Below are 21777 nucleotides of genomic sequence, written 5' to 3'. Positions count from 1 at the left end.
TTACTAGAACCGAGACTGCATTTCGCACTAACTTTTTATTTAAATAACGGATGAGAACACGACAGTTATTTTCTACTCGCAAAAACAAGGACGTGGGATATCGGTTTTGCTCAACAGAAAAAGCTTATTTATATAGAAAGAGGCTTAAAACAAACATAGCCATTCAAAGGTTCCAGAAGTGAGAAACTTTCTCCAATGTTATACAGTGGTACCTCAGGTTACATACGCTTCAGGTTACAGACTCCGCTAACCCAGAAATAGTGCTTCAGGTTAAGAACTTTGCTTCAGGATGAAAACAGAAATCGGGCTCCGGTGGCGCGGCAGCAGCAGGAGGCCCCATTAGCTAAAATGGTGCTTCAGGTTAAGAACAGTGTCAGGTTAAGAACAGACCTCTGGAACGAATTAAGTACTTAACCAGAGGTACCACTGTATATGAGTTAAAAACAGAATTATAGAGTAGGGTGGGCCATATGAGGTATGTGTCCCAGGGGGTTGCCAACACTATCAGGCCTCGTGGGCACATTTGGGATTTTTGTAGTGAGCATCACTCCCACTGGTCAACTCTATCTTCAACTTCCCTACCCCGCCACCCAAAATAGTCATCTGCTTTGCCTCACTTTGTCTCACTTTTCCAAGGGATCTGAGCAAAACTCTTGTCAAGGAGAAGTTATCTGAGCACAAAGAAATGAAAGAGGAACTGGGAAAGAGCGTCACTTTTCCAACTTTTTCAGAGGGTTTGTGGGCACAAGGGGATGACTTCAAGGGTGTCCTTGCGCCCACGAGCCCCTTGTTGGCAACCGCCAATGTATCCCACCCATGCTCAGTGGGGGATCTGCAATGCAAGATGCAGCTACAGCATTCCAGCCTCTGCTTACAAACCTGCAGCGCCTCCTGAGGCGGTGAGTTCCACTGGTGATCATCTCCCAGACTCAACCCCTGGCATCACCGGGGAGAGATGAGAAAGACCCCTGTCTGAAAGCAGAGCTTCTGTCAGCCAGCATGGACAATAGTAAACGTAAGGGATCCCTGACCATTAGGTCCAGTCGTGGCCGACTCTGGGGTTGCGGCGCTCACCTCGCTTTATTGGCTGAGGGAGCCGGCATACAGCTTCCGGGTCATGTGGCCAGCATGACTAAGCCGCTTCTGGCGAACCAGAGCAGCGCACAGAAACGCCGTTTACCTTCTCACCGGAGCGGTAACTATTTATCTACTTTGACATGCTTTCGAACTGCTAGGTTGGCAGGAGCAGGGACCGAGCAACAGGAGCTCACCCCGTCACGGGGATTCGAACTGCCGACCTTCTGATCGGCAAGTCCTAGGCTCTGTGGTTTAACCCACAGCGCCACCAGCATGGACAATACTGAGCTGGAAAAACCAATGGTATAGTCTTTTGCATGTATGGCAGATGTGCTGTCCCCTTCCCCAAACCTCTGGAGGGCAACATTTTTTAAGAACGCTCAATCAAAAGTATGTGTCTCTCTCATAAGAGCCAAAAGTAAAAGAGAAACCAGTTTGAACATGAAATAATAACAATCAGCATGGCTAATAATCTTCTATACTAAACATGATTCTCTGTGATCCTTCCAGGTGTATCAAATAATCTAATGAGATCTTACTGTATGTTTCCTCTCAGACTATACGGAACAAATTTCCATATTTTTGTAACCATTAAAATAACACTGTCACTTTGGAGGCATCGCCGCCTGCGGTACTGAACTTGCCTTTCTGCTTAGAAAGCAGGTGGTTCTGCTTGTCTTTCTGCTTAGCAGAGAAACGGGGCTGCCCCAAAAATCTACTGATTTTTATTGATTTAATAACATGTGCATACCACTTAAGTTTAAGAAATAAAGGCAGTGGGGGTTCCCGGCCCCCACCCCCAGTACACCGTGCAAGCTTCCTAAGTGTGCAGAAGCACGTTGATTTGTAAGCTAAAAGAAAAAGGATATTAATAATAAAAACAAGAACCTGCGAGCTTCCAGGCCCCGTGGAATGTTGAGGGTCTCTGCAGAGGGTTTGGAAATGGAGGGAAATGTGGCCTGCAAGATTCCCTAATGGATTATCTTATATATTGCCTCCGAGGGCGGGCAGCAATCCCGGAGAGTGGATTTGCTCCACCCCCTTTTTAAAGCCGCCCCAGTTGGTGGCCACCTTGTGGCAGTGAGTTCCACAGTTTTTAACTATGTGCTGTCTGAAGAAGTGCCTCCTGAACCTTCTAACGTTCAGCTTTATTCGATGTCCCCGGTGTGATGAGAGAGGGAGAAAAACTCCTCCCTCTCTGCTTACTCTATATACCATACCTAATTTTATACATCTCCACCTTGTCCCCTCCCTCCCTTTCCTTCCCCACCTTTTCCCTAAACCAAAAAAAGCCCTTATCGCTGCAACCTCTCTTTGCAAGGCAGCTGCTTCAGCCCCTTGGTCATTCTGGTTCCCCATTTTTGTACTTTTTCCAGCTGTACAACATCCTTTTGGAGGGGGAAAAAAGAGAACTGGACATTTCTTTCCTACGTTTCAGAAGTCTCCAGCTGCCCCAAGTAGGTATGAAGTGCTCACGTTCAACGTTGGCAAGTTAACTTTCCCCTCCTGGCAGTCCTTAGACGTGGCTAAAAGTCCCCTCTTGAAGCACGGAATAGGAGCAGTTCCTTCTCAGTCTCCAATTGTTATTGCTTCGTTTAGTGCTCTTTAAAAGTATTTTTTTACCCTGCTCTTTAGCTTAAAAAAAAAAAAAAAAAAAAGGGCTCCCTGAGCAGGTTTAGCACGATCGTCCTTGCTTTTTGATCCGCAATTTTTCTATTAAAAAAAACACGACATGAAAGGAAAAAGGATTGGGAGGGAGAAGGAAAACAAGCAGCCCAGGTACCAGTTCTTCGTTTGCAAAGTACTTCTAAGTGTTCTTTCTAGGAGGGTGAAGCTAGCTGGCAGACACAGCCAGGTTGCCATGATGTTCTCATTTCATTTCCACCTCCCAGCAGCCCTTGGCTCATAGCCCAGGCTTGTGCAGGCTGCCCAAATGGTGCTTCGCAAACCACAAGAGGGCCAGTCCCTGCCCCGAGGAGCTTACAATCTAAAATTCCATACGCGTGAAACCACAGATGGGAGAGGGAGGAAAGAACAATGGAAGTTGCATTTATGTAATGCATTTAAGACTTAGTCGCTATAGGCAGGGTGTAGGGACTACAGATGAGGCGTGGAACCTGTGACCAGATGCTGCTCAGCTACAACTCCCATAATCACTAGCTTTCAGCCGTGCTGCAATTTTTCTTAAAAACAAAAAACACGACACGAAAGGAAAAAGGATTGGGAGGGAAAAGGAAAACTACAAACCCAGGAGCTGATGGGAGATGGAGTCCAATGAGATCTGAAGAGCCGCAGGCTCACCCTCTGGACCAGGCATAGGCAAACTCGGCCCTTCAGATGTTTTGGGACTACAACTCCCATCATCCCTAGTTAACAGGACCAGTTGTCAGGGATGATGGGAGTTGTAGTCCCAAAACATCTGAAGGGCCGAGTTTGCCTATGCCTGCTCTGGACTAAGGGGATGTTTCAAAGGTTATACACACACTACACATTCAAAGAAAATGACGCCTCTACAAAGAATTGTGGGAAGCGTAGTTTACCCCTCACAGACCTACAATTCCCAGCACCTGTAACAGCCTACATTTCCCAAGGTTCTTTGGGGGAAGCCTGTGTGCTTCAAACCTGTTTTCCATGTATGGTGTGTATGCAAACTTCAAAGCACATTCTCCTTGCCTCAAAGAATTCTGGGCATTGTAGTTTTCTTCAGCGCTGTTGGGGATTGCTCCTCTGTGAGCGGAAAACTACAGTGCCCAGAATTCTCTGAGGGAAATAAAGCACTTGAAACTTGTTTCAAAGGTTTATGTAGCATGTATACAGCCCCAAACTCCATGGAAAACCTTTTCCAAGAACAAAGCCTAATATTACAGGTATGGAGGCCTCCTTTGTCCGATCCTTACTCGCCACATCGAAGTGCTAGTGATGCAAGACACTCAACCGAGATATTGTGTAAACAGAGATACTGCAACTTCCTTCACACGAAGATCAGGTGGCTGCTCTTGGGTTCCTCTCTTCATTTTTCTTCTTTTATTTCTGATTCCATTTTCAACTGGAAAAAAAGAATGCCGTATAAAAATTTTATTCATACCATCAACAGGTAAAAGAAAACCATGCATGAGTATGTCATTTTAGGGGGTGAAATATAATTTTTGCTATTTTCTTCAGAGAATGGTCTTTAAAATATGTTTTTGGGTGTGAGGCATACAAATCTGCTATTATTTTTGTGACTAGACAGCTTTTAGCTTGGTAATCATACCTCTGATGAAGAAGACCACAAGAAAAGCAAAGGATTTTAAATTTACCTTCTGAAAATGTCAGGTAATTCATTATTATTATTATTATTATTAAAAAAAAAAAATTTATTATTTTCAGTAGGTAAACATAATAAAAAGAGAAACGTAATAAAACATAATAAAAAAGAAGAGATTAACAATAATAATGACAAACAAAAAATAGGAGAAAAAGAGAGAAAAGGAAAAATATACATACAACATATTGCCACTTAATTAATTAAAATTAAGTACCATACTATAATACTTTAATATTATTATTATTATTATTATTATTATTATTATTATTATTATTAAACTGCTAGCATTTGGAAACCATTTTTAACTATTTCTATGCAATTTTACACACATTTTACTTATCAGGCAAAACCAAATTGTATTAATTTAACCAATATATCTACCAAATTCCCAAATCATGTTAAAACTTTTTAATAATAGTAATAATAATAATAATAATAATAATAATAATAATAATAATTTATTTATACCCTGCCCATCTGGCTTCCAAAAAAGTACCCCTCATTTTTGGAATCTGAACGTTCTAGACACCCTAACAGCCGAGTCACTGAAGCACATGCCTCATACAAAAAAGGTAAACAGGCCAACCTGTTCAACAATAGAAACCAGATACATTTTACCTACAAAGGTGTGGAGAAAGCAGACAGGGGTAAGCTTTTTCTCCCTCTCTCATAATACAAGAACTCGGGGACATCCAACGAAGGGAACAAAAGGGAACAATTTGTTCCCACAAGAGGCAATGATGGCCACTGACTCAGGACAGCTTTGACAAGAGGACTGGACCAGGGAAACCTCTGGCTTTCCAGAGGTTGCTGAACTACAACTCCCATCAAACCCCGCCATTCAGCATGCTCGCTGGGGCTGATGGGAGTTGCAGTTCAGCAGTGTCTGGAGGGGTAATAATAATAATAATAATAATAATAATAATAATAATTTATTATTTATACCCTGCCCATCTGGCTGCGTTTCCCCAGCCACTCTGGGAGGCTTCCAACCGAATATTAAAAACAATACAGCATCAGACATTAAAAACTTCCCTAAACAGTTGTCTTTTAAAAGTAAAATAGTTGTTTATTGCCTTGACATCTGCTGGGAGGGCGTTCCACAGGGCGGGTGCCACTGCCGAGAAGGCCCTCTGCCTGGTTCCCCGTAACCTCACTTCTCACAGGGAGGGAACCGCCAGAAGGCCTTCGGAGTGGATGATGGGGGTGGAGACGCTCCTTCAGGTATACAGGACCGAGGCCATTTAGGGCTTTAAAGGTCAGCACCAAAACTTTTATATGCCTGTTGTCTTTGTCCATGCCAAAGAATTTATGCTTTTGAATTATGGTGCTGGAGGAGACACTTGAGAGTCCCATGGACTGCAAGAAGATCAAACTGATCCATTCTGAAGGAAATCAGCCCTGAGTGCTCACTGGAAGGACAGATCCTGAAGCTGAGGCTCCAAGACTTTGGCCACCTCATGAGAAGAGAAGTCTCCCTGGAAAAGACCCTGATGTTGGGAAAGATGGAGGGCACAAGGAGAAGGGGACGACAGAGGACAAGATGGTTGGACAGCGTTCTCGAAGCTACCAGCATGAGTTTGATCAAACTGCGGGAGTCAGTGGAAGACAGGAGTGCCTGGCGTGCTCTGGTCCATGGGGTCACAAAGAGTCGGACACGACTAAACGACTAAACAGCAACAACCAACACTTTGAATAGTGCTTGGAAAAAGGCTCCCCACACCTGGATTAAGACAAATTCACGGAGTATATGTCCATCAATGGCTACCAGCCACGATGGCTGTGTTTCACGCTCACAGTTGGAGGCCACGTGCCTCAGAATGCCAGTTGCTGCAGGCCGCAAGGGAAGAGAGCGCTGTGGCCCTCGAGCCCTGCTTCCAAGCTTCCCACTGGGGCATCTGGCAGTGCCGGATTTCCAAATTGGCAGAGTATGTCTATGGGCCCTTTTAGGGGCCCTGCGACAACGGATCAAGATAACATTGATGTGATCTTGAAAGAAAATTGCAAGCAATCTTTCTTAGTTCAGTGCTATACCACCAGAGCCCACGCATGAGAAGGGCCCGAGATCTCGACTACACAGGGTTAATCCGGCCCTGGCGTATGGTTAACCATTTCGAAAGCAAGACGAGGTGGGCCTCTGGCCTGATGCAGAAGGCAGGCTCTTCTTACAGACGTGTGGGGCTGGACAGGGATATGTGAGTGGGGTTTCTAAGTGGTCTTGGCCACACTGGCTGCTGACACCCAGCCTCAATGTCACCTGCAAGGGCTAGGGAATGTGCCTTCAGATATTAGGGACTGGACTGAGGGGGAATGGGGGAGACCGCCCCCTTCTCCTCCTGCACTTCCCAGAGAAGAGAGAGACAGTATAGATTCAGAACAGTGGTTTGCAGAAGGTCACAGTTCAAAGGCTGCAGAGGGTAAAAGCTGGGGGATACTGGGAGAGGAGCGGGAGGAAAAAGCAGAACCAGGGGAGAGACAGCTGACAGACTCAGTGTCTTTGGAAAGCATGCCAGACCTGACCCCACCCCCCACCTCTCCCAGGACCCAGCGGGCATTGAGAGTAGGAGAGCAGAAAGCTCAAAGGCAGAAAGTCTCAGTTTCTTAGTGCAGAAAGTATTGATCTGATGTGTAGAGATCTTTCCTATTCTACTTAATTCAAGAGGGTTCTGGAAGCTTCCGGAAGTTTCTGTGTGTGAAAGAACCAAGCAGAACTCCATGATGTTTGGGTTATTCCTTCAGAGAAGCTGAGTACAGCTGGCTTAAACTGGTCCTGTTCTCTCTTCTGTCAAGGTCATGCTGACTATAATAGTAAGACCAGAAACAGCTTGGGTTGCTCTCTTTCTTTCTGGTGTGGTGTTCTGTACAAAGTATGCTTAGTGTTAAGTTTAGTCTTATTATAAGTTAAAGTTAAGTCTGTTGCAACTGGGATTTCTTATGGACAGTGCCAATGCTGAAAATATTGGATTTGTGACCATGATGCTCATTTGCCTTCAGTAGCAATAAAGCTCTACTGGATGAAATATTCACTGCCTCTGGGCTATTTTGGGGGGAATCCCGCAATGTGCTTAAGTTTTTACTCTGCTAACTATACACTGGAATCTGCTAGGAATCAATATTGAGTAGAATGATCAATATTGAGTAGAATGCTGCAGCGAGGCTCCTCACAGGGTTCCTGCCATGGGAGCATATTCACCCAGTGCTTTACCAGTTGCACTGGCTCCCGGTGGAGTACTGGGTCAGGTTTAAGGTGCTGGTTTTGACCTTTAAAGCCCTTTGTGGCTTAGGGCCCTTGTATTTACGGGACTGCCTCTCCTGGTATGCCCCGCACAGGACCTTAAGGTCCATGAATAATCACAGTTTAGTTGTCCTGGGCCCTAAGGAAGTCAGATTATCCTCCGCCAGGGCCTTCTCAATGATGGCTCCGACCTGGTGGAATGCTCTGTCCCTTGAGACCAGGGCCCTGCAGGATTTAACTTCCTTCTGCAGGGCCTGTAAGACAGAGCTATTCCGCCTGGCTTTCAACTTGAACTTAGCCTGATCTTTTATTCCCCTTCCTTCCCTCTCCCTCCCCTTTTTATGAAGATTACCTGCTCTGGGATCCCACAGCTAATTCTCCCCTGGTCTCCTCACTGGCCCAAATAGAACTAATTTAGCCAGCTAGCCCTGGTGATCATCTAATGTTTATTGGATGGAATTTCCCCCTAAACTGATTTCTGAATTCAGAATTTATTGTTATTCATGTTTTATACTGTATTTTATGCTGTTTTTGGTTGCATCAATTAAGTGTTTTAAATTTGTTGTTAGCCGCCCTGAGCCCGGTTTTCTGAACCGGGAAGGGCAGGGTATAAATAGGAGAGATGGAAGGGGTGGGACTTTACTCGGAACAACACCATTCCTGGAAAGGAGAGGCACTTTTCAAAGCCTCTCTGTGAATAGTGAATAAGAGACTCGGTAAGAGCTCTTCTTGTCATCTGCCTCTTGGCTGCCAACCATGGGAAGGGTCGGATTCCCTGAAGCCTGACCCCAATGCCCTGTCGCAAGAGCCAGGCTGCTCACTTGCCTTGAGATAGAAAGAGCAGCTCTCATGATGAATCGGGTGCTGTACCACCGGGATGCCATGGATCCTGGAAAGTGGCCGCTTTGGCGCAAAACACACCCCGCACTCCAGACACTTGAAGCGTTCCTCTCCTGTGTGTGTCCCCTGGTGGTAAACAAAGGACGACCTGTCGGAATAAGACTTCCCGCACTCCAGGCACTGGTAAGGTTTCTCTCCCGTGTGGGACCTTTCGTGGCAAACAAGCGACGAGCGGAAGGAGTACGATTTCCCGCACTCCAGGCAGGTGTACGGCTTCTCCCCTGTGTGGACCCTCTCGTGGCATATGAGGCCCGACTTGTCGGCAAAGCTTATCAGGCACTCCACACACTGGTAAGGCTTCTCGCCGGTGTGGGTCCTCCGGTGGCAAACCAGAGATGAACGACTGGCAAAGCTCCTCCCGCACTCGAAGCAGTTGTACGGCTTCTCTCCCGTGTGGCCTCTCTCGTGGTACTGGAGCGACGAGCGGTCGGCGAAATCCTTCCCGCACTCCAGGCACTTGAAGGGCTTCTCTCCGGTGTGGCCTCGGTAGTGGTAGGTGAGGGACGAGCGGCCCGCGAAGCACATCCCACACACCGAGCACTTGTACGGCTTCTCCCCCGTGTGGATTCTCTGGTGATCGTCAAGGTTCGACTTCCGGGAAAAGTACTTCCCGCAGGCCAAGCACTTGAAAGGCTTTTCTCCCGTGTGGACCCGTCGGTGTTCGATGAGAAGGCCCTTGTGAGGGAAACACTTCCCGCACTCGAAGCATTTGAAAAGCTCCTCGTGGACTCTCTGGTGACCGACGAGCTTCGACTGCTGCGCAAAGGACATCCCGCACTCCATGCATTTGTGAGGCTTCTCGGTCATGTGGAGTCTCCGGTGACCGGAAAGGTTCCCTTTCCGAGCGAACGACTTCCCGCACTCCAAGCACTTGTAAGGCTTTTCCCCCGTGTGGATGCGCATGTGCGTCGCCAGGGTGGACTTGAAATCAAAGGACTTCCCGCACTCCAAGCATTTGTGAGGTTTCTCTCCCGTGTGGATTCCTTGATGGCCGACGATGACTGTTTTGATGTCCAAACCTTCCTCGGACTCGGAGGACTGAGAAGCTTTCTCAGCCACGTGGACTCTGTGGTGCGTCAAAAGCTCTGAAAACCCAGGGAAACATTTCCCGCAATCCACACATTTATACGGTCTCCATGTCGAGTGGCATCTCCGATGTTCAAGAAGGACGGACATGTCAGAGAAGCATCTTCCACACTCCGGACACACGTTTTTCTTCTTCAAGTCTCCTGTTCGGAGAAAACACACCAGCAAAATTTACTCTTCACATCTGGAAGGAAATGCTTGACCTAAGGATTATCAGTATTCAGCTGAAATCCTTGGCACACTGAATTCCCTGAGGCTTCCTTCTCAGCAGTGGTGCTCGTAACTAACTTTCTGTTATGGACTTAATCTAGATCAGGGTTTCCAGATCAAGTCTCCAGCTGTTTTTGGACTCCAATTCCCATCATCCCTGACCACTAGCCCTGCTAGCTAGGAATGATGGGTGTACTAATGTGAGAGGCCTTTTTTCAGATGACAAATAAAAAGGGCACTGTTGAGATTGATTTATTGATTTATTGATTTATTGATTTATTTATTTAAGCAAGCACTGCATCCTGATTTGGTATTTTGTTTCCCTGCCACTCTTTTTTTCAAAATGGCTGGAGGGGGGGAGATTATTGCCATTACAGTGGTGCCTCGGGTTAAGTACCGTATTTTTCGCCCTATAGGACGCACTTTTCCCCCTCCAGAAATGAAGGGGAAATGTTTTGCGCCCAAGGGGCGAATGCAGGCTTCAGGAAGCTATCCGCAAGCCTGCGGAGCCCGGCGGGAACTCCCGCGGGCTCAGAAGGCTTGGGGATAGCTGCCTGCAGCCCGAAGCCCGGGGAGCGCGGCACTGTGCACCCCCGGGCTTAGGGCAGCTATCCGCAAGCCTGCGGTGCCCGGCGGGAGTTGAGCGCAACCTCGCCATCGCTCCCGGACCCGTTCTGGGGGCTGGGGTCGGGGGAAGCTTGGGCTTCCCCCACCCCCAGCCCGGCAAGCTACGGGAGCGATGGCGAGGTTGAGCGCCACCTTGCCTTCGCTCCCGGACCCCCAGCCCCGAGGCTAAAAACGAAGCCAAGACCATCCCACTCGCTGTCATGGCTTCTTTGTTCTTTGGGGCTCGGGGGGGGAAATATTTTTTTTTCTTTATCCCCCCCCCCCAAAAAAATAAGTGCGTCCTATGGGCCAGTGCGCCCTATAGGGTGAAAAATATGGTACTTAATTCGTTCCAGAGGTCCGTATTTAACATGAAATTGTTCTTAACCTGAAGCACCACTTTAGCTAATGGAGCCTCCTGCTACCGCCGCGCCGCCAGAGCACGATTTCTGTTCTTATCCTGAAACAAAGTTCTTAACCTGAAGCACTATTTCTGGGTTAGCGGAGTCTGTAACCTGAAGCGTCTGTAACCCGAGGTACCACTGTATAGCAGATCTCAGAGCAGAGGTGTTTATGCAGGCAGGGTCCCACTCCTGCCACTCACTTGGATGCTGTCTCACCTGAGGTTGCCTTGAGTGACTCTTCGCCCAGGCGCCGAAGATTAGCCACCCACGGCTCTTTCCCTCGCTCCAGCTGGCAAATCAGGGCTGGCTTGGGGTCTTCAGATCCACCTTGGGAAATCAGAAGAAGGTAAAAAAATCAAGAGGGATTTGCCTGAACTCCCATACCTATCTCCGTTTTTAAATTTCATTCATTTGCTATGTTCACGCAGGTCAGGGGTGGGGACCTGACATTCCCAGGGCCACATGCCTCTGGTGGGCGTGGCCAGAGGCAAAAGTGGGCGGAGCAATTGATGGAAATTTCACTTTCGCACAATAGGCTAGTTGCGGCAGCTAGACTGCTGACTGGGAGCGGCCGCCGAGCCCACATAACACCGGTCTTGAAAGACCTACACTGGCTCCCAGTACATTTCCGAGGACAATTCAAAGTGTTGGTGCTGACATTTAAAGCCCTAAACGGCCTCGGTCCAGTATACATGAAGGAGCGCTTCCACCGCCATTGTTCTGCCCGGAGACTGGGGTCCAGCTCTGAGGGCCTTCTGGTGGTTCCCTCCCTGTGAGAAGCCAAGTTACAGGGAACCAGGCAGAGGGCCTTCTCAGTAGTGGCACCCACCCTGTGGAACGCCCTCCCACCAGATGTCAAAGAGAAAAACAACTACCAGACTTTTAGAACACATCTGAAGGCAGCCCTGTTTAGGGAAGCTTTTAATGTTTAATAGATTATTGTATTTTAATATTCTGTTGAAAGCCTCCCAGAGTGGCTGGGGAAACCCAGCCAGATGGGCAGGGTATAAATAAATAAATAAATATAATAATAATAATTTCTACACACAATTGTTATTCAGAGGCATTTACTGGCTCTGAAAGTGGAAGTGGGACACGGCCATCATTGTTTTCAACTATTAAAAAACAATTACGCCAAACTCCTTCTCTTAAATAAGAGGGGAAGGGGGAAGGCACTGATCAATATAAGTATCTATTTTACTTGCAAAAATTTCTCTTGCCCCAACGTTAAACACATATCATGGGATGAACAGTGTAAAGTCAACAACTGCACTCATAATAAAAGTACAAAACGCATCGCAGAATAATAGATCCGCTTGATGCATCAAACATAGCTGGATCCCTCCACAGGGAAAGTGTGGGTGAACAGGTGAGTTTTAAGCAGACACCTGGATTCCAGTGCTGCAAATGACTTCCAGCTGTCCATTTGGGAACGCATTCTAATTGGCCAGGTTAACTAGATCCAGAAGAGGCAGGAGGATTGGAAACCTTCTGCAGAATATTTAAAGCATCATTGTAAACATGTAAAAACACAGGTAGGATCTGAATGAAGAACTGCAGTAAAATGAGTATTTGGGAACAAGTGGAAAGCATAAGATACAGAATAGCTATAATATGCAGCGATATTAGAAAAGATAGGGAAACCCCCGAGGGGTGGAGGGGAAGTCAAACGGCAAGTGGAAATCAATTAGAAAGCATTATATTTGTAAACCTTCAAAACATACAAATAAGAATTGAAAAGGGTGGGGTCTGCATTCCAAGGGACAGAGGCCGCCACACTAAAAGCCCTGGACGTAGCAGACACAAGGCAAAGCAAACTTCTGCTCAATATGACATCAACCAAGTCTTCTGGCCGAAATGGGAAAGGAGGCTGCTTACCCAGCGAGGCGACGTTCCCATAATTCTCCAGCATGACCTCCTTGTACAAGGACCTTTGGGCTGGATCCAGCAAAGCAGCCTGGCCCTCCGTGAAATATACGGCCACATCTTCGAAGGTCACCGGCTCCTGCAAGGACAAAGAGAACTCAGCCAGGTAGCCAAGCCCCAGAATCCCTGTAAGTGGCAAATGCAGAAGAAAATCCTACGGGTATCAGAGAGGACCCGCAAGTGGGTTAAACCCCTGTTCGTAGAACTATAAAAAAGGTACCATTAGGTCCAGTCGTGACCGACTCTGGGGTTGTGGCGCTCATCTCGTTTTATTGGCCGAGGGAGCCGGCGTACAGCTTCCGGGTCATGTGGCCAGCATGACTAAGCCGCTTCTGGCGAACCAGAGCAGCGCACGGAAACGCCATTTACCTTCCCGCCGGAGCGGTACCTATTTATCTACTTGCACTTTGACGTGCTTTCGAACTGCTAGGTTGGCAGAAGCTGGGACCGAGCAACGGGAGCTCACCCCGTCGCAGGGATTCGAACCTCCAACCTTCTGATTAGCAAGTCCTAGGCTCTGTGGCTTAACCCACAGCGCCTAAAAAATCTATAATTCACTGTAAAACACAGGAAAATCGATGAGTGACACTGGAATCAATTGCACAACAGTCTCCAGCTCGCAAATCGGTAATAAAACTTTTTTTGTTCCATTTTACCGTATGTCTGTTTCAGCAGTGATATCATAAAAGCCAAATTTGTAAGGTCGCAAATTTAAGCCATGCTTTAACTTTTCGCAGTCGGAATGTTTTTTTTTTGGGGGGGGTGGCTTATATTGGGGCCAATAAAAGTACCGTATTTTTCGTTCTATAGGACGCACCGGCCCATAGGACGCACCTCGTTTTTTGGGGAGGGGAAATGAATAAAAAAAATTATTCCCCCCTCTGCGGCTGCCGCCCCAAGCCTCGCATGCTTCGGGCTGCAGGCTACCGCCCCAAGCCTCGCGCGCTCGGCGGGACCTCCTGCCGGGCGCGCAAGGCTTGCAGACACTCGCCCGAAGCACGGGGAGCCCTCCGGAGGGCTCCCCGTGCTTCGGGCGACAGGCTGCCGCCCCAAGCCTTGCGCGCTCGGCGGGACCTCCTGCCGGGCGCGCAAGGCTTGCAGACACTCGCCCGAAGCACGGGGAGCCCTCCGGAGGGCTCCCCGTGCTTCGGGCGACAAGCTGCAGCCCCAAGCCTTGCGCGCTCGGCGGGACCTCCTGCCGGGCGCGCAAGGCTTGCAGACACTCGCCCGAAGCACGGGGAGCCCTCCGGAGGGCTCCCCGTGCTTCGGGCGACAAGCTGCAGCCCCAAGCCTCGCGCGCTCGGCGGGACCTCCTGCCGGGCGCATAAGGCTTGCAGACACTCGCCCGAAGCACGGGGAGCCCTCCGGAGGGCTCCCCGTGCTTCGGGCGACAAGCTGCAGCCCCAAGCCTCGCGCGCTCGGTGGGACCTCCTGCCGGGCGCGCAAGGCTTGCAGACACTCGCCCGAAGCACGGGGAGCCCTCCGGAGGGCTCCCCGTGCTTCGGGCGACAGGCTGCAGCCCCAAGCCTCGCGCGCTCGGCGGGACCTCCTGCCGGGCGCGCAAGGCTTGCAGACACTCGCCCGAAGCACGGGGAGCCCTCCGGAGGGCTCGCTGTGCTTCGGGCGACAGGCTGCCGCCCCAAGCCTTGCGCGCTCGGCGGGACCTCCTGCCGGGCGCGCAAGGCTTGCAGACACTCGCCCGAAGCACGGGGAGCCCTCCAGAGGGCTCCCCGTGCTTCGGGCGACAAGCTGCAGCCCCAAGCCTCGCGCGCTCAGCGGGACCTCCTGCGGGGCGCGCAAAGCTTGCAGACACTTGCCCGAAGCACGGGGAGCCCTCCGGAGGGCTCCCCGTGCTTCGGGCGACAGGCTGCAGCCCCAAGCCTCGCGCGCTCGGCGGGACCTCCTGCCGGGCGCGCAAGGCTTGCAGACACTCGCCCGAAGCACGGGGAGCCCTCCGGAGGGCTCGCTGTGCTTCGGGCGACAGGCTGCCGCCCCAAGCCTTGCGCGCTCGGCGGGACCTCCTGCGGGGCGCGCAAAGCTTGCAGACACTTGCCCGAAGCACGGGGAGCCCTCCGGAGGGCTCCCTGTGCTTCGGGCGACAGGCTGCCGCCCCAAGCCTCGCGCGCTCGGCGGGACCTCCTGCCGGGCGCGCAAGGCTTGCAGACACTCGCCCGAAGCACGGGGAGCCCTCCGGAGGGCTCCCTGTGCTTCGGGCGACAGGCTGCAGCCCCAAGCCTCGCGCGCTCGGCGGGACCTCCTGCCGGGCGCGCAAGGCTTGCAGACACTCGCCCGAAGCACGGGGAGCCCTCCGGAGGGCTCGCTGTGCTTCGGGCGACAGGCTGCCGCCCCAAGCCTTGCGCGCTCGGCGGGACCTCCTGCGGGGCGCGCAAAGCTTGCAGACACTTGCCCGAAGCACGGGGAGCCCTCCGGAGGGCTCCCTGTGCTTCGGGCGACAGGCTGCCGCCCCAAGCCTCGCGCGCTCGGCGGGACCTCCTGCCGGGCGCGCAAGGCTTGCAGACACTCACCCGAAGCACGGGGAGCCCTCCGGAGGGCTCCCCGTGCTTCGGGCGACAGGCTGCAGCCCCAAGCCTCGCGCGCTCGGCGGGACCTCCTGCCGGGCGCGCAAGGCTTGCGGACACTCACCGGGGCTGCAGGCTGCTGCCTGCAAGCCTTGTAAGCCCGCGGGAACTCCCACCGGGCTTGCAAGGCTTGCGGATAGCTTCCTGAAGCCTGGAGAGCGAGAGGGGTCGGTGCGCACCGATGCCTCTCGCTCTCCAGGCTTCAGCGAAAGCCTGCATTCGCTCCATAGGACGCACACACATTTCCCCTTCATTTTTGGAGGGGAAAAAGTGCGTCCTATGGAGCGAAAAATACGGTACCTGATTTGCACTTCACACCCATCCTTTGAAGTTCACATTTCCCTGAATCTTGCATTGTAGTTCTCCAAGTAAACGGTAAGTACAAAAATGCATATATTGGAAGAAATTGTGCATAAAAATGCAGCTATTATTATTATTATTATTATTATTATTATTTACAACCACCACCTGCCATTCACCAGCAGGTCCCAGGGCGGGTTATGACAATTTAAGATCCAGAATGTGAAACAGCTAAAACAGATTGCGGTCATGGAAATAGACTGGGCTCCGTAGTCGCAAGGCTATTGATTGCGAAAAATTGGAAAAGTAATATTGTACCTACAAAAATAGAGTGGCTTGCCAAATTACCATATTTTTCGCTCTATATGACGCACCAGACCACAAGACGCACCTAGTTTTGGAGGAGGAAAACAAGAAAAAAAATAAATTCTGAATCTCAGAAGCCAGAACAGCAAAAGGGATCTCTGTGCAGTGAAAGCAGCAATCCCTCTTGCTGTTCTGGCTTCTGGGATAGCTGCGCAGCCTGCATTCGCTCCATAAGACGCACACACATTTCCCCTTACTTTTTAGGAGGGAAAAAGTGAGTCTTATAGAGCAAAAAATACGGTATTGGAGTACTACAATATATCCAAAACAATGGGAGAAATTGGAAGGATCTCAAAAGAGAAGATAGATAGGGACTGGAAGGTGTTTGAAAGATACTTGCAAAATCATATCGAAAAATCAGAACTCCTATTAGACTAAACAAGTTCTGTTTCAAATACCGAAATACTAAATAAGATGGATAACAATGTGTAATAGAGAAAGAAGTATGAAATTAGGTTAAAAGTGTGTGAAAGAAAGTAATAGAAGTGGAAAGAAATTGTAATTGAGTAGATTGGAAGTCTAACACAAGGGTGGGGTGAGGGGTGGTGGATGGTGATGGGAAAAGGAATTATCTGTGGGATTGAGTGTAGGCATGTTTGAACACTTTTAAGAATTGTATGAAATGTATGTTTGTATGCTTGTATATTTGTAACGTATGTGTATTAATCCTGAATTATTTTAACAACAATAATAATAAATTAATAATAATAATAAAAAAAGGAAATACAGTGGGCTCCAAAAACACCTCAGGTGTCTAAGGCCGGGGTAAAGAGGTGCATCTTCAGCATCCACCAAAATCTGAATACCGAGGTGTCGGACGCACCTCTGTGGGGAGGGAGCCCCACTATTTAGGAGCTGCCACAGAGCATTGCCTCTCCTGGGACGCTGCCACTCTGAACTTCTCAGCAAGATGGAAGAACCAAGAAGAGGCAGGAATGCCTCTGGATACCAGTGCTGGAAATTCCATTGATTCCAGAACAAAATCTTGCATGCACAGAGGCATATTATGATAGACATCTCTTACCTGAACTGGATCTGTTTCGTTCATTTTCTTTCCAGTGGAAGGAGAGGATAATCCAGTTTGAGTCTGGTCTATGGTTCTGTACCCTGTGGGCTGAAGAAAAGCAATGAATTTCGGAGCGATGCTTTCTTCCAACATCATATATATGGATTGATAAAGATTTCTTACACGGTGGGTTACAACAATGTAATACAGAGTTATTCAAACAAACATAACCGTGGAGTTGGAAGGGATCATCCAGTCCAATCCAACCCTCTGCAACGCAGGAATCTCAGCGAAAGCTTCCCTGATGGATGGATAGCCACCCAAACTCTCCTTTAAAACCTCCAATGAAAGCCAGTCCACCACCTTCCGAGGAAGTCCATTCAAATGCTCTTACCGCCAGAAAAGCTCTTCCTAATGTTTAACCGTAATCTCCTTTCTTGTTTTTTTGAACCCACTGGCTCCACCCTCTAGAGCAGCAGGAAACACGCTTGCTCCATGTTCCTTGCGACAGCCCTTCAGACGGCTATCGCATCACCCCACAGTCTTGTCTTCTCCAGGCATACCCAACTCCTTCAACCATTCCTCATAAGGCTTGGTTTCCAGACCCCTTGATCATCTTGGTTGCCCTCCTCTGCACATGTTCCAGCTTGTCAACGTCCTTCGTAAATGTTGCTGCCCTGAACTGGACACGGTATTCCAGGTGTGGTCTGACTAAGGCAGAATAGAGCGGGCCTATGACTTCCCTTGACGCAGGTGGCGCTGTGGTCTAAACCACTGAGCCTCTTGGGCTTGCCCATCAGAAGGTCAGCGGTTCGAAGCCCCGCGACGGGTTGAGCTCCCGTTGTTTGGTCCCAGCTCCTGCCAACCTAGCAGTTTGAAAGCACGCCAGTGCAAGCAGATAAACAGGTACCACTTCGGCGGGAAGGTAAACGGCGTTTCCGTGCGCTGCTCTGGTCTCGCCAGAAGCGGCTTAGTCATGCTGGCCACATGACCTGGAAGCTGTCTGCAGACAAACGCCGGCTCCCTCGGCCTATAGAGTGAGATGAGTGCACAACCCCAGAGTCGTCCGCAACTGGACTTAACGGTCAGGGGTCCCTTTACCTTTACCTTTTATGACTTCCCTTGATCTGGACACTAGACTTCTGTTGATGCAGTCTAGAACAGCAATAGCTTTCTTCACTGCTGCATCACACTGATGACTCATGCTAAGTTTGTGTTCCACCTTTTCACATGTACTACTGGCAAGCCAGGCGTCGGCGTCCCCCGTCCTATATTTGTGCATCTGGTTCTTCCTGCCTAAGTGCAGGGCCTTACATTTGTCCCTATTGAAAGAAGACGGCTACAATTATTTTTAAAAGCAAACCAATCTCTAGAATAAAGCCATTCCAACCAAACAGAAGTGTAGAGCTTCAGAAACAGAGGTCGGTCCCACAAAACAAAGTTCTTTAACTGTCCAACCGTCTCCAGTAACAAAACAAAACAAAAGCTGGTTCAGGCCGTCTGGAGTGAATGGGTGGTTTTCAACGCTAGTGGATTGTGCAACATGTTCCTTACACAGTAACAGCACATTAACGGTGGATTTGTTCTGCTTCTGTTTGCTCGGCAACGGTTTCCCAATGCTGCCCCATGACTGATGCCTGGAGGGGGGCTGCAACTCCACAAAAACGGGAGCGGGAACATTTGTGGTATGAAAAGGGACAGCATTTCAGCAGGAAGCTACGGAATATGCATCAACTGCAAAATGGAGCAGCGCAACCACCTCCAAACAATTGCAAGTGTATGCAGTTTTGGGAGTGGGGTTGTGTGTGGCCTTGCCCAGAGCATCAGGAGGAAAATCACCACAAATGCACCAGCAAAAGGGTGTCTTGCAAGGGGCCTCATATGCCAAAATAACTTGCGGAGCTTTGGATGCTATTCACTGCGACTTGGCTGAGGGGTTACCAATTGCCTCCCCCCCACTCAAGCAGATAATTATGCTTTATATATATGAAGCAAAATATAAAGACTCCCCATTATATTATTTACCAGATCTCAGTGAATAAAGCTATTTCTCTCCAGGTAAGAAAAATCAAATTAAAAAAGAAAGAAAAAAGCAGATTTGGGCTAGAGTCTGTGAGCTAATGTGGTTTCCTTTCCTACAAAGGCAACAAACGAAACAACAAACTAAAATGCATAATGAAGAATAAACATAAAGGGAAGAGGAATAACAAGTTTAAAAAGCTGAAGAAATAATGTACAGTGGTACCTCTGGTTAAGTACTTAATTCGTTCCGGAGGTCCGTTCTTAACCTGAAACTGTTCTTAACCTGAAGCACCACTTTAGCTAATGGGGCCTCCCGCTGTCGCCACGCCACAATTTCTGTTCTCATCCTGAAGCAAAGTTCTTAACCTGAAGCACTATTTCTGGGTTAGCGGAGTCTGTAACCTGAAGCGTATGTAACCCGAGGTACCACTGTATAGCATAAAATATATTTCATGGCAGGGTACAAAGTTCAAATTTATTGCAAAATATATCAGGAATTCATAAAACGTCACCAGATAAAATCACATGTGCCAGCCATGAGATTGGTTGGTCCTATAAATCACAAACAGCCCCCCAACCTGAGGCAAAATATGAGGGTCCCCATTACTATTATTATGATTTATTAAATTTCTATACTGCCCTTCATCCAAGGATCGCAGGGTGGTTTATAATATAAAAACACAAAAAGGCGCTCCATAATAACAAGCAAAAACAATATGTGCTGCAATTGCCTTTGACAGCACATATCTTATAGGATCAGTTTTTCAGAAACGGCAATGGGCACAGCTTTTTAAAACCACATGCTGAAAGAGTAGCAAGATGCAGCCTTCCATTCTTGAGAGATCACTAAACAAGCGGCAGGTATCAAATTAATTAATTAATGCTGTGATTCCTGCACTGCAGGGGGTTGGGCTAGATGACCCTCAGGGACATCCTGCCCAACCCTAACATACCAATTCTAACTGCTGACAAATAAGTTCAGCCTTAGCACCCTCAAAGATGGATAAAAGGCGTAACTGAGCATCCCAAGTGACCCGTTTGCCAGTAACAACGGGGTTTCCTTACCCACGGTGAAATACTGTGGTACAGTGTCTCTGACGGCAAGCGGCTTGCCTGCCCATACAATCCCAGAATTGTACAGTGGGAAGGGACACTGAGGGTCATCTAGTCCAACCCGCTGCAATGCAGGAATCTCAGCTAAAACATACATGACAGATGACCATAAAGTAAAAAATAAAATAAAAATCAGCACTTGATTGTAGCTTTGCTTTAAGGATCTCTCCCCGCTCCCTTCTACCTTGTTATCATAGATGCTTTAGCTGTGATTCCTGCATTGCAGCGGGTTGGACTAGATGACCCTCGGGGTCCCTTCCGACTCTACAATTCTGTGATTCTGTGACAGGGTCCCCGTCTTCTTTTACACTGATGTATATCCAGTCAAGTTTCGAATCCCCCCCGACGGGGTGAGCTCCCGTTGCTCGGTCCCAGCTCCTGCCAACCTAGCAGTTCGAAAGCACGTCAAAGTGCAAGTAGATAAATAGGTACTGCTCTGGCGGGAAGGTAAACGGCGTTTCCGTGCGCTGCTCTGGTTCGCCAGAAGCGGCTTAGTCATGCTGGCCACATGACCCGGAAAAACTGTCTGCGGCCAAACGCCGGCTCCCTCGGCCTATAGAGCGAGATGAGCGCTGCAACCCCAGAGTCATCCGCGACTGGACTTAACGGTCAGGGGTCCTTTACCTTTATATCCAGTCAGACCATGGGTCCATTGAGCTTCAGTGTTGCCTGCTCAGGCTGGCAGAAGCATTTCAGGGGGTTTCAGGCAAGTGTCTCTCCAGCTTTACCCAGACAGGCCAGAGATTGGACCTTGCACCTTCTGCATGCAGAGCAGCTTCCAAGGCCCTCCTGCACCCCCAAGCAAGGTGGAGGCTCGTTATTATTATTATTATTATTATTATTATTATTCCACTGCATGTAATTTAAGGCAGGCTCCTGCAAGGGTGAGCGCACCCCTCTCCCCCATTTATTCCAGGCACTTACAGCAGGACAAGCTCCCTCTCTCTCAACCCCCAACCTACCCCAGATCTGCCCCCCACCGCTTCCCAGCACTCACAGGCTGTGCAGGATTCAAGCAGGCAAGATCCAGAGCCTACTTCTCCAATGCACTCAAAGGAAGCCCCTGCAAGCCAGGAGGGTCCTTACAGCCCCCGGGGTGTGGGGCTGCAGGGCCCCGATTTCCCAACAAAGCTGCTTCCCCTCCAGGAAGACATCGCCTCCCCCCCCCCCCGCCAGTGACCTCACCGCAGCAGGATCCCCTCCCCTCCTTTGAAAATGGGGATTGAGAAAAGGCATTGTGTGCAAGGAATGCTGGGACTTGTAGTGCTTCTCCCTCTACACCCTTTCCTGACCCAGAGCTTTATGGGATTTGTAGTCTTTCCTGGCTTTCGGGAGGAAATTTGGAAAGAGGCTTATCTGCATTCCCTTTCAAGGCATGAACAGTCCAGGCGGTGCTTTGCTGTGGTTTCTTGTGCAAAATACATTTTGGGTTGAATTTCCTTTGTTTATTGAAGCAATATTTCTGTACTGCTTTGCTCATGCCTATTTTTCTTTTTTGTCAGTTTTCAAATTGTAAATAATAAAAAAGCATTTCCTACTGCATATGAAATTTCCTTCCTTGCAAAAGATGACTGTGACAGACAGAACCAAGCAGCAATAATAGATATTTCAAGATAGGACGCTCACCTAGCTTCACAGGA

At 49.0% G+C, this 21777-nt stretch overlaps 1 protein-coding gene across 4 annotated transcripts; it reads right to left on the bottom strand.

Annotated features, from left to right (window-relative positions):
* On the bottom strand, nucleotides 1-21341 carry LOC308469701 (uncharacterized protein). Of its 4 annotated transcripts, none has more exons than XM_080992545.1 (6): nucleotides 21323-21341; nucleotides 17021-17110; nucleotides 12704-12830; nucleotides 11042-11152; nucleotides 8445-9748; nucleotides 1-4123 (listed from the first exon to the last, which is right to left on the bottom strand). In XM_080992545.1, the coding sequence occupies exons 2-6, from the start codon at nucleotides 17042-17044 to the stop codon at nucleotides 4088-4090; spliced, it is 1602 nt and encodes a 533-aa protein (XP_080848671.1). In that variant the 5' UTR covers nucleotides 17045-17110; nucleotides 21323-21341; the 3' UTR covers nucleotides 1-4087. The 4 variants fall into 4 exon arrangements, with proteins under 4 accessions (XP_080848671.1, XP_080848669.1, XP_080848672.1 ...); XM_080992543.1 differs by lacking the exon at nucleotides 21323-21341 and adding an exon at nucleotides 21135-21314; XM_080992546.1 differs by lacking the exon at nucleotides 21323-21341 and adding an exon at nucleotides 21135-21314 and having other exon boundaries at nucleotides 17021-17103.
* Between the last annotated feature and the right edge of the window lie 436 nt (nucleotides 21342-21777).

The sequence above is a fragment of the Podarcis pityusensis genome (assembly GCF_964106645.2).
Source record: "Podarcis pityusensis genome assembly, chromosome: 2".
Lineage (NCBI taxonomy): Eukaryota > Metazoa > Chordata > Lepidosauria > Squamata > Lacertidae > Podarcis > Podarcis pityusensis.
This window is presented reverse-complemented; position numbering and strand designations above follow the sequence as displayed.

Excerpts from the sequence above, each read along its gene's own strand:
- LOC308469701 (XM_080992545.1), bottom strand. The coding sequence starts at position 17,044 with ATGAACGAAACAGATCCAGTTCAG. Across the intron at positions 11,153-12,703 it reads TGGGAACGTCGCCTCGCTGG|GTGGATCTGAAGACCCCAAG; the intron begins GTAAGCAGCCTC and ends TGATTTCCCAAG. Across the intron at positions 4,124-8,444 it reads GCTGCTCTTTCTATCTCAAG|TTGAAAATGGAATCAGAAAT; the intron begins GCAAGTGAGCAG and ends CTTTTTTTCCAG.